Raw genomic sequence first — 12,024 nt, forward strand, 5'->3', positions numbered from 1 at the left:
GAGCTGCGAACACATACAATGTAGTTGGCTCCACATGCATTATCTCATTTAATTCTCACATCTACTAACCTTAACCCCACTTTAGAGCTGAGGGTACTGAGGTTTAAAGAGGAACCGGACGAAGATCATATAGTCACCTGGCTGCAGAGCCAAGGTCTGAACTCATCTTTCTGGCTCGTGCCTTCTGTGCATTCCACAGTATTAATGCTGACCTCCTTAATTGTCCCAGTCAAATATAAAGATCTTATTAGAGCATTACAAATTTTAATAACAGGCACGTTTTCACGTAAAATCTCTACCAGAAAAACCACGAAAGCTAATCCAGTAAATAAACAAGAAGTAAATAAGCAGAATCTCAAACATAATAAAAATGCAAAATTAATGAGCAAAAATGGTGCTGGTATAAACAGCGGATGTACCACCAATTCGTAGGAATCTGAGTACAGAGGCAAAGTATTCTTAGTGCCCCAAGTATTTAATTTCACCTAATTTAGATGACAAAGAAAAACACTGCAAGTAGGTATACGTGGAACAAATGACCCGATAATAGGTAAACTGCCAAGTAAGGGAGGAGGGCGTGGAGGTCACTGGAGTCTCTGTCGCAACAGGGACCTGACAGGGATGCATGTATCTGTAACAAGAGCTTCACGGACTGTCAAGGCCACTGTCAGCATTTGTTAAGTAAGACAGCATTTTTCAGTAGCCAAATACTTGCACTCATCTGACTTACTTACTTACAGAAAACAACAAAGATGGAACATAATACTATTTCTTATGAGGCTTTGGAAGGTTCTGATATCACACTATATATAGTGACCAAATGAAAACCAGAAAGGAAGAAACAATTAAGAAAACCAAGTAAGTGAAGGAGGTCTTACTTGGGCTAATAATTGTGACCATGATATTCTACTTACTTGCACTGTGCATGATAATACTTTATGAGATTCTGCAGCAGATCCACACCCTTTTTGGTCTTGATTTCATTAACTTTAATGAGATACTGTGGAAATAAAACAAAATTTTATGTTGCTCATTACAGATACGGTTTTACAGCCGTGGGTTTGGGCAGCAGAACACCAGTCATGAATCCACACAAGTTACTGAACCTTGGCTGCCCGCAGACAGCGTGAGTTTAATTCGGGAAATGCTGATTTGGCAGTCCCAAGTGTACAAATGAAATGATTAGACTGTTAGCGTTTTATAAATGCTCATTAGTTTACAAGACAAGCAGAATCAAACATAGTAAAACATTCTAGAATAACTGATTATTTCCCCCTGGTGCAGTGGATCTTAAACTTAAGGGTTAACATGGTCAAACCCTGAAGGATGGTTGACTGTTCTTTGCAGAAAACAAGGAAAACAGCGTTCTCCTGAGGCACAGGCCATCCGATAGCGAAACTTTCAGGAAGAATTTCTGGTATTCAAGAATGGAGGAATTAAAAAAAAAACGTGGAAGAATTAAAATAACCCATTGTTAATTTATGCTGTTAACTAACACTACTAGGTCTGATTTTTACTAGTAGGTCAAGATTTTCTGTTGAGATTGTTTGCTTTTTTTCACTTGTTTTATTATGAGAAGTGTTTATGAGCAGATAAGTTTGAGAAGAAGCTTAAAGTATGGGGGGAATATTTAAAAAAGAAACACTTAAAATTGATAAAATTCTATCCAACTTGGTATTTTCGGAGAACTATAAAAGGAACTCGACAACACAATGTTAGCGTCAGAATGGGCAGGATGCCAGGTCAGGGAGTGCCAGTGTTCACTGGGAACCCAGTTTGAGAACCACTGCTCTAAGTCCAAAGGAGCATGCTTTCATGAACTCAGGCTTTCTTAATCACTACTTTATTTAAGCATTTGACTTAGCATTCAACCCAGACATGTGGTTAAAAGAACAATAAACATGCTCTACACCTGTATCAGGAAGACTTCCTATTCACCAGGGTTACTTCTCACCAAACACTTTTTTCCACACTCACTCACAAGCAACATTAAAGTTCTCACCAAAGAATCCTGTTTTGGCATAAAGAGCCCCCCAGGACCAAGGCTCAAAATATGAGACAACAGTGAAATGGCGGATCCCACAAGGCTTGGAGAAAAATGGAGACGAGAACCCTTAAGAAACAGTCCCCTCCTCTAATAACCAAACAGCCTGCATTTAAGCATAAAAACTCCCAACTAGCCGGAGAGGTCACAGTTATGAAACTCCAGGGAAACGCTTGCAGAAGTCGTTCGTACCTCGCACATCTGGAGCTGGAAGAGGCGCCGTTCCTTCTCCATCTCTTCTGCGATCTCAGCGCCCGTGATCTCTGTCCGGATCATGCCGTGCTGCTTCGCGTGCTCTCTTTTCTCCTTCTCAATCTTCGTGCTGCAGTTAAAGCAGATGCCATCATTAAAAAAAACCTCTCGTCGTTCCCTCCTTTAACGAGAGCCAGTAATTGTTTCTTATTTACAAGAGGTCAGCAGCAGGAACTCTTATGTTGGTAACATGGGTCAAAAGGAAGAATGAGAGAGAACACACACACTGTAGAGATGAACACCTCGGGAACCTCTTACATTTTAACTGTGATCTTACACACGGATGAATTCTTTTTTCTTTTTTTTTTTTTTAAGATTTATTTATTTGAGAGAGGAGAGAGAGAAAGAGAGAGTGCACGCACATATAGGGGAGAGAGTCCTAAGGAAGGACTTAGGCACCCGACACAAAGCTGCATCTCATGACCTTGAGATCACAACCTGAAGTGAAATCAAAAGTCAAATGCTTAACTTAATCGACTGCGCCACCCAGCACCCACATGGGGATGAATTCTTATAAATTCTCTCATATTTTGGTGGGCATGAAGAAATATTGACAGTTGACTTTTTCTTGGGTAAAGTACTTTACGATGAAAAAGAATCAGAAAGTTGAAGAACTGAGGCATATCTAGATTACCAACAAAAGATGGGTCTGAGAATTATTTCAAGACAATCAAAGTGAACAAAAAGTAGTCAAAGGTAATTTCCAATATTCCTCTAAACCTGGGACATTTCCATATCCCCATAACACATTTTAATAATTCAACCATCAGGGACAATTATACAAAATAAGGATGGGAAAAATCCCAATCTGTAATTTGGATCCTATAAAATGTTCTTCGGTGTGGAGGGGGCAAAGAGGGAAGGAGCCAATTACGAAGGAGGACCCATATGAAACCAACACAGCTGAGGCTAACACTTGGCTATGATAGATGGTACTTTGGCAGTAACACCAATGGTTATGACCCTCTTTCCGAAATAACTTGAAAACAGACTTCCAATTTCAGGAAGAGTGAATTTTAGTTGTGAATGCAAAGGTGAACTGACTTAGCCTTCAAATCTTCTTTTAAATTGTAGTTGTGGGAAATCAAACCCCAAAGACAGCCAATATCCCTGTCTATATACAAGCATGGTAGAAAATCAACCCATGGGAAAATCTACTATAAATGTGGTTGGGATGCCTCTATCACTGTAATGCCATATCTTATTAGCCATATTGGCCATCAAGCAGCATGAAAGCAGCTGGGGCTTAAGCCTCAGCTCTCTCCACTGCTGTGGGTGGGAAGAGAAGCAGAAAGCTAAGACATTTAGCTTCATTTCTTCTTCCTTCCATAATTCCATTAGGATGATATTAAAAATCATAAAGAATATAATCTCCCAAAGACAAGAACTGAAGACAAAAAAGGAGGAGAGAATTCAACAGATACCTGGAAGAGCAGGTCTACACAGAGGAAAAGAGAAAGTGCACACCCTGAACCACAGGGGTACCTCCATGGCCTTTGTTGCTTCCAGAATACCGTAATATACAATCACCAGACAGGGGGCTGAGGGGACTGAATGATGCCAGAAGACACGCCTCTGGATACTGACATTTAGAGTGCTCCTGATTAACAAGCTGTCTGGGGCCCCTGGGTGGCTCAGCTGGTTGCGCATCTGACTCTTGATTTTGGCTCAGGTTCTGATCTCACAGTCCTGGAACTGAGCCCTAGATCAGGCTCTGTGCCCAGCAGGGAGTCTGCTTGAGAGCCTCTTTCTCCCTCTGCCCCTCCCCACTCTCTCTAAAAAAGAAAAAAAAAGAAAGAAAGAAAAAAAAGGAAGAAAAAAATCTATCCTGACATCCTAAAACCTAAAAAGGCAGCTCACGGCATTCTTGCCTGGTCCTGCTGACAAGTATGATCTCTCCATCAACTGTTGAGTGCTTTGCTCTCAGATATGAATGGGCAGTGAAGGATGGGAAGATAACTGAGGAAAACCTCCAAAATGAAAGCAAGAGATCAAAATAGCAAGTTGGGGGTGGTGGTGAGGTAACCAGAGGCAGTAAGAAAAAGACTATCTTATAAAACATAATCAAATCCTCAGAGAGCTAAAATACTGTTTCTATGAAAAAACAAGAAACTTAAGAAAATTTTTTTTATTACACTGTTAGACACCATACGATACATCATTAGTTTCTGATGCAGTGTTCCATGATTCACTGTTTGCGTACAACACCCAGGGCTCCATGCAATCCGTGCCCTCCTTAATACCTGTCACCAGGCTCACCCATCCCCCCAACCTCCCCTCTAAAACCCTCAGTCTCCCATTCCAATCCCCCCCCCTCATTTTTCTCTTTCTTCTCCTAATATCCTCCATGCTATGTTCCACAATAATGTTCCATAATGTCCTTATGTTCCACAATGAGTGAAACCATACAATTGACTTTCTCTGCCTGACTTATTTCACTCAGCATAATCTCTTCCAGTCCCATCCATGTTGATGCAAAAGTTGGGTATTCATCCTTTCTGATGGCTGAGTAAAATTCCATTGTGTATATGGATCACATCTTCTTTATCCATTCATCTGCTGAAGGTCATCTCGGCTCTTTCCACAGTTTGGCAATTGTGGCCATTGCTGCTATGGACACTGGGGTGCATATGTCCCTTCTTTTCACTACATCTGTGTCTTGGGAGTAAATACCCAGTAGTACAATTGCTGGGTCATAGGGTAGCTCTATTTTTAATTTTTTGAGGAACTCCCACACTGTTCTCCAAAGTGGCTGTACCAACTTACATTCCCACCAACAGTGTAAGAGGTTTCCCCTTTCTCCACATCCTCTCCAACATTTGTTGAAACAACAAGGAACTATAAAAAGACCACCAAAACCTCCCAACTAATCAAGAAAAAGTGCTCTGGAAATTGAAAATATGGCAGCCAAATAAAGTCGACTGAAACAGTGGGAATAAAAGGGTGAAAATAATCTAAAACACAACAGACAAATAGGACAGAAAAGAGAGGAAAATTATAACAAGCACCCAGGGAGTCCAATACTATATGTTGAGGCATTTTAGGAGAATAAACAGAAAAACAAAACAGATGGGAGGAAAGACAGGAAACATTTCTAGAACTGAAGACTAAAAATTGCAAAGAGAAGGTCAATGCATGCAGAAATGTCAAAACTTTGGGGAAAAAAAAGACTAACATTTTCTTTTCTTTTTAAAGATTTATTTATTTGAGAGAGAGAGAACGCACAGGGGAAGGGGCAGAGGGAGAGGGAGAATCTTTAAGCAGACTTCCCGCTGAGCATGGAGCCTGACATGGCGCTTAATCCCAGGACCCTGAGATCAAGACCTGAGCCGAAATCAAGGGTCAGATGCTTAATTGACTGAGGCACCCAGGTGCCCCAAAATATGAACATTTTCTAACTGTGAATAAGTGAACCCCTTCCCTAAACCCCCATGTCACACACAGAGAAATGGGGATTAAAGCCGCATCGGAATTTTTCATTACACTGGAAATAATGAGACCTTGGAGCAATCTCTTCAATAGTTCGAGTGAATATGGTTGTAAAATTAGGATTTTACATTCAGCCAAACTCCCATTCTGTGTGATGGCAGAATGAAGATATTTCTGGACATGCCAAAATCTGAAACATTTCCCTCTTTTAGAGCTGTTTCCTGCAAACGACTAGAAGTAGCATGCCACCAAATACGGGACTGCTCCAGGAAAGAGAAGGCAGGACCATCCCCATGGAAAGGCAGCCCAGGATGCCAGTGACACTGCTTATCTAAAGAGCTATGCAAGGATGCTCCAGACAGAAAAGAAGGGACTGACAGAGAACCCAATGTTAATCCACATATAATCATCGTTACAACGAAGAGAGTGTATTTTCTAAACAGAAACAGTACTTATAGGTGTTGGACATTGGTAGGAACAGATTCATATAGACCAGGCAAATGCAGAAATGAGGCAATAATTTCATTAAGGATAGGCAAAAAATGGTGCTGTAAGAATGGAAATCCATTATAAGACACCATTCAACTGCCCCCCGAACATCTGCACTCCCAGAAGTTCAAAACTGACAACTGGTTTACCCACACGCCGTTGTATGAACCGCACTGGCTGACCTGGGTTGGGGTGGAAACGTGACGGGGCTGGCTGTGCACAGAGCTAAGCCCTTATCTGTGGCAGTGGGAGAGAACACTGAGGAACAAAGAAGCAGAGAAGCCAGGCGGCTGGCAGCAGGGGGGACAGGAGAGGGAACAGCAGGCCAGGAACCCTGGGCCACTGACTGCTGTGTCTTTTCACAGGAAGCATGCCCATCGCCTACTTAAGATCCCCTCTCCCGTTCCTCATTAGGAAAAGAAAGCTGCCTCCTCAGGAGCAGCACGGACTCACTGAGCTCAGCATCTGGGGGGCAGCACAGACATTCTGATGACATGTAAGGGCTGCTGTGATGGGTGCCCAGTCTGCCCTGGGACCTTTATGTTCACCGATAAACTCTTGTCGGAGCCACTGTTACTGGGGCATCTACTATACGCAGTCACAGTCTCAACAGATGCAAGTACTATTTGACGTTTGATGTATGGGTATTGTTTTGACCAAATATTATTTGATCATTAAAAATCTTGCTAGAAACTATTGACTGAGGGCCAGCTGTATCCAGACAGCAGTAGCAGTAACTTCAACATATTACATTATCTTGTCCTCACAGAAGCCTTGAGAAGTGGGTAATTTTTCTTCTTCGTTTTTTGTTTGTTTTAATAACAGGTGAGGACCATCATCAAAGTTAAGTACCGTGGCTCAAGTCGTAGAACTGATAAGCGGCACCACCCAGCTTCTCCCACGGTCTCTGATTCCCTGTGGTCTTAACCGCGATGGCTCACTGCCTCGGGGTTCTAAATAAGGACCACAGAGCAGCCACCCTGGGTTCTCACAGCTAATAAATTAACTTTTCTCTCTCTTTTTTTTGTTATATCCTTTTGTTTTCTTTAATTCATACTCAAATGACTCCTACCACATCGTATAATCAAATATTTGCTGTTTTCTTTTTTACTTCCTGTACTACTATACAGAGTGAGGAAGAAGCCTATCTTAGCAAAATAATTTATTGCCAGGGATTTATTAAAAAAGAAAAACAAAAATGTTTCTGGTGAAATCCTAGAATCAGGACCTGCTGAATTCACGAATTCTGGTACACATTTGCAGATGTGGGTAATTCTTTCCTTCTTTCAGTAGCTATTCCCTGTGCACTAGCTATGTGCCCAAGGTTCTGCAAGGTCCTGAGAGATCAGCACCAAACACAAGGACTGTGTGGTCTCTGAGCTCACCAAGGTCAGATGCTGGAGGACAACATACAGACCAGTGAACAGCCAGACACATTCGAATACAGTTGAGGAAAGTGCCGTGAAGGCACCCGGATCATCTGAGAACGGTCTGTGTTCTCTGATATTCATGATACTGACCAGCAGGAACTTTGAGCTCTTCCACCCACTCAAAGATGGTTTTAAAAATATGGTTGTACCACCCAATATTGGCGGTACGTTAGTTGACAGAGCACATATTGTGTCTTGTTTTGTTATTTCCATGTCCTACAAAAGAGATCTACTCCACAAGTCTAGAACAAAGTTTTTTTCTCCCTTTTGTGGATGCCTTCCCCTTTGCTATGTACTTAGTTCTACCCCAGCCCAGTACACGCAGCTGCCTCTGGGCAGGGCAAGACTTTGGTCACAAAAGTGAGCATTCATAATCCTCTTCCATAACGGAAGAAAGGATGGTCCATGGTGTTCATTTACATCACTGACCATTTTAAGAAACTTTCTTGTTCTTGGCTGCCTTTTAACTGTCAATGCATGAAAGTATTCCGAAGGCAGCAAGTCTCTAGCAATGACACTGCTCACATAAGCATTTACGGAAGCAGTTTGGCAAAAAACAAATTTAATCCTGAATTTGTTTTTCTTTTGTTTGTGTTTTCATTCTGCTGTTATTGCTGTCGAAAGAAATGGCTTTTATTCGTTTATGTTCATAGCCAGCCAAGTTCACAGCCAAGATTTTTATTAAGTGCTTTAAAATCTATTTCTCCCCCAACCCCACCTCCTGGCAATACAGATGTTTCTGGGTAATAATAACAAAAGAAGGGAGGGGTCCCTGGGTGGCTCAGTTGGTTAAGCAGCTGCCCTGGGCTCAAGTCATGATCTCAGGGTCCTGGGATCGAGCCTCTCATCAGGCTCCCTGCTAAGTGGGGAGTCTGCTTCTCCCTCACTCTCTGCCCCTCCCCTTGGACTCTCTCTTTCAAATAATTAAAATTTTAAAAAAAAATAACAAAGGCAGGTGGCATGATCCATACAGTATGAAGACGAGCCAGGCCCGTACCTCACGCACATCTTCTCCACAATCCCCGCAATAACCCAGCAGGCCGGCCCGCCGTGCCCGTCCGGGGCTCCTCCAGCCCTGGAGAATGCCAGCACGACACTGCCCACCTAGCTCTCTGACCTTCTGAAGTCTCCTCAGCCTCTCCAGGCGTCAGTCCCTTGAACCAGACGCAGACAGTGAGGTCCCCGTGAGATGGTCACGCACACAGGAACACTGCGTGCAGGTCCTGGCAGGCAGAAGGACGTCACGAACACTAGCTTTTATTATTTCCTGACTGCTAGGTAGGAATGTCAACAGTCTACAGTTATGCGCTAACTATATAATTAAAGAAAAGTCACAAATGTCAGATTTACAGCCTGACAGCTAGTAGCAGCAGCCATGCGCGCTGAAACACTGGGCAGTGACCGCATCCCTCACTCCACACGACGACGCAGCCGAGGCACTCCTTCTCATTAGGTCGGCACTCCCAAACCCTTAGCCCTCACGAGGATGTACTACACAAGCTGCTGTCGAGAAGAAAGGAGTCTTCCAGTTAATGGCTTCTTAAGAAATTCAACACTATAAAAAACAAACAAAAAGCTACTTACAACTTTGTCTCATAATCTTTCCAAGCTTTGTCAAATGGCTTCTTGAGATCCTTAGGAGAGAGAAAATGAAGCAGACATTGAATTTACTTTTGTTCAAAGGCAAATAAATAATTCTGAAAGAACATCTCAGCACAAGTGCTTTCCTTTACAGGGTGTGTGAAGCTTGACTCAGACGCTCAGGGAGCAGCACAGCACCCATCACCTGTAAGAAGCTTGCATAGGCCGGAAGGGCGAGCTTCCCAGGGACCCACGGGAAGCAGGACCTGGCGGCCAGGAAAGGCTGGGGCTGAGGGTTGCTGCTGATGTGGCGAAGACTCAGCACAGACTGCCCGCACCCACGGAGGCTCTCACCCATATTCTGGAAATTGCCTCATCGTATTCCTCAGTCAATAACACAATGTGAAGTGGCACATCTTTTTAATGATCATCTTCCAAGTACTTTTTTTTTTAATGCTAAAAGTATTCAGAGTGCCCTTCAAATACAAGTACCACTATGATCTTAAAAGAAAAAAAAAATCAATCCTTTCCGGTTAAAATGAAAATCAAATTTTTGAACACTTACTCCTTTGACTCCCTTCAGGTCTCCTTTTAACAAGGAGTCCAAGGTGAAGATCACATTGTGGCTCAGGCCCTGGAGCTGGAAAGCAAAGCAAAGGGGGAAATGGTTAAAAGAGAAGTGCATACAGAGTAACAAAATCAGCTACTCTTGACTGAGCACCTTGCACACACCAGGCTCTGTGAAAGGGCTTTCGTGCACCAGCTTACAGACCCCAGGGGCCGCCCTGAAGCAGGCTGGCAAGACCAGCTTCCCCTCCAGCACGTGGACAGGGAGCTGGGAGCCCGGGCTCTGGATGACCAAAAGGCAACACAGGTGCACCTACGTGAACAATTCCTCAAATCATCTACAGACCTGTTATTGTTCTCCTGTGACACGGATGACCTTAATTTGACTCTTCTTCAACTGCCTCTGTCAGAAGAAGGAGAGAACTACCCAAATGGCTTGTACCACTCCATTTCAGATGTTTCTGTGAACTCTGTCACTCTCTGAAATTCCCTGGTTTATATGTATATTCTCTGTCCTCCACCAGGACGTAATCTCAATGAAGACAGGGACCTCAACTGTCCTACTCACTGCATCCTCTCTGTGCCCAGATCCGTTAAGAAGACAAGATATTCAGGAAGCCCAATCTAGAGCAAGGGTGCACAGTTTTCACTGTTCCAAGGCAGTGGTCTGCGTCTCCTTGATTTTAAGATGGTATAAAAGACAGTCATAAAGAGTCAAGGACACTCCTAGCACCTTGGGGAAATCAGGGTTAGTTGTGTGGGACCAAGATGGCAGGGACCTGCAGAACCAGGTTACAGGTGGGAAAGTCGGTGGGTTCCCCCACCCAGGAAACGATGTGACTCCTGGGTAAGCCGTGTACTCATTTGTCATGCCAGTCAGCTGGCCAGCCACCCACCCTTCCATCGATCATCGTCAAGTACCTGCTCTGTGACACCCACCATGCTAGTGGCTGGCTAGGTGAAGGTGAATAAAACACCTCTGGCTTGAGACACCTCACATCCCAGGGACAGAGGAGGTCATGGTATGCAGCTGACTCTACCCCATCTGGACACTCCAAGTGCTATCCAGAGGTGGAAGGAGAAAGTGGAGAGAAGGACCTGGGCTGGCACTTGGAGGCTCTGAGCAGGACCCTCTGAACTACATCTATGACTCGAGATGCTACCACCCACGGCAGACGGCTGCTGCGATGGGTTAGTCAATATACCCGACGAGTGCTAGCGGGTTCCTGCACACCTAGGAAGGGCTGAATACAGGTTTATTTTTAAAGTCCAAAGGGATATTAAGTAAGAAATAAGAATACAGCCATGTGGAGCAGAAGGGACACCTTCTGCCGACTCCTGTCTACTGCTCTCATCTGGGGCTTCCAGAAGCTTGTCATCCTAGCTCTGCCCTCCTTGGCCACCCATTAACACACCAGGTTAGTTGTCCAGGGCACACACCACCAGACAGCCTGGATCAAAAACAGCCAACTCTCTGTTTCTTCTTTCAAAGATAAAGAGATTCTGAAACCACGAAAATTCTGTATGCAATTTCACTAACCCCACATAGGGAAACTGTCTGGCTGGCAAGTGCCAACAGCAAGAGAGCTGCAGATTCACAGTCTGTATTCTGTGAGGTCAACAGCCTTGGTTCCTGGGAAGTGGGGTGAGAAACATCTTAGATATTCTAATGGCTGTGGCTCTCCAAGGGACCCAAGTATAGAAACTTGATCTATAGAGTATATCTGTTATATTAAAACCTCACAGGGGAAGTGATTAGTTAAAAAAATGTCTGTTGGTGGAGTGTGTGACTTGATCTTGAGGTTGTGAGTTCAAGCCCCAAGCTGGGTAGAGAGATTACTTAAAATTAAAATATCAAAAAAAAAGTAAGGGCAGTTTGCAGGTAATAATAAAGAAAAAGTTGAAAACCACTGGCCTTGGGTATGAGATGGAAAAACTAAGGATTAACAGGACTCACTCCCTGCCACCGATGAATAGCTGTAGTAACATTTTGCTCTGAGTCCTCAGCAAGCTCACTGCTGAAATACAAGCCTCCTGCATCCCACTGTCCTATGGGGCTCCGGAGTGTGTGTGGGGGGTGGGAAGTGAGGCAGGGGCCACCCATCCTCCACCACTCAGGCCAGACTCTATCCTTCCTCAGTTCGTAGACAACCTTATATTATTTTCTTCAAAACATTTACCGTCCCTCACATTTCCATCTGTATTTGTTTCCTCATGTGTTTGCTGCATCCT

The 12,024-nt window shown here is 43.7% G+C and overlaps 1 protein-coding gene across 4 annotated transcripts in view; it reads right to left on the reverse strand.

The window, feature by feature from the left end:
- ASAP1 (ArfGAP with SH3 domain, ankyrin repeat and PH domain 1) overlaps positions 1 to 12,024 on the reverse strand; it is a 351,640-nt gene that overhangs the window by 92,651 nt on the left and 246,965 nt on the right. For all 4 annotated transcript variants that reach the window (XM_032316148.1, XM_032316146.1, XM_032316149.1 and 1 more), the window contains exons 6-9: positions 9,791 to 9,865; positions 9,229 to 9,278; positions 2,237 to 2,366; positions 915 to 1,000 (exon numbers count right to left, since the gene is read on the reverse strand). In XM_032316148.1, coding sequence (XP_032172039.1) covers positions 915 to 1,000; positions 2,237 to 2,366; positions 9,229 to 9,278; positions 9,791 to 9,865 — 341 coding nt within the window. The remainder of the gene's footprint in view (positions 1 to 914; positions 1,001 to 2,236; positions 2,367 to 9,228; positions 9,279 to 9,790; positions 9,866 to 12,024) is intronic.

The sequence above is a fragment of the Mustela erminea genome, chromosome 16, assembly GCF_009829155.1.
Source record: "Mustela erminea isolate mMusErm1 chromosome 16, mMusErm1.Pri, whole genome shotgun sequence".
In the NCBI taxonomy this organism is placed as follows: domain Eukaryota; kingdom Metazoa; phylum Chordata; class Mammalia; order Carnivora; family Mustelidae; genus Mustela; species Mustela erminea.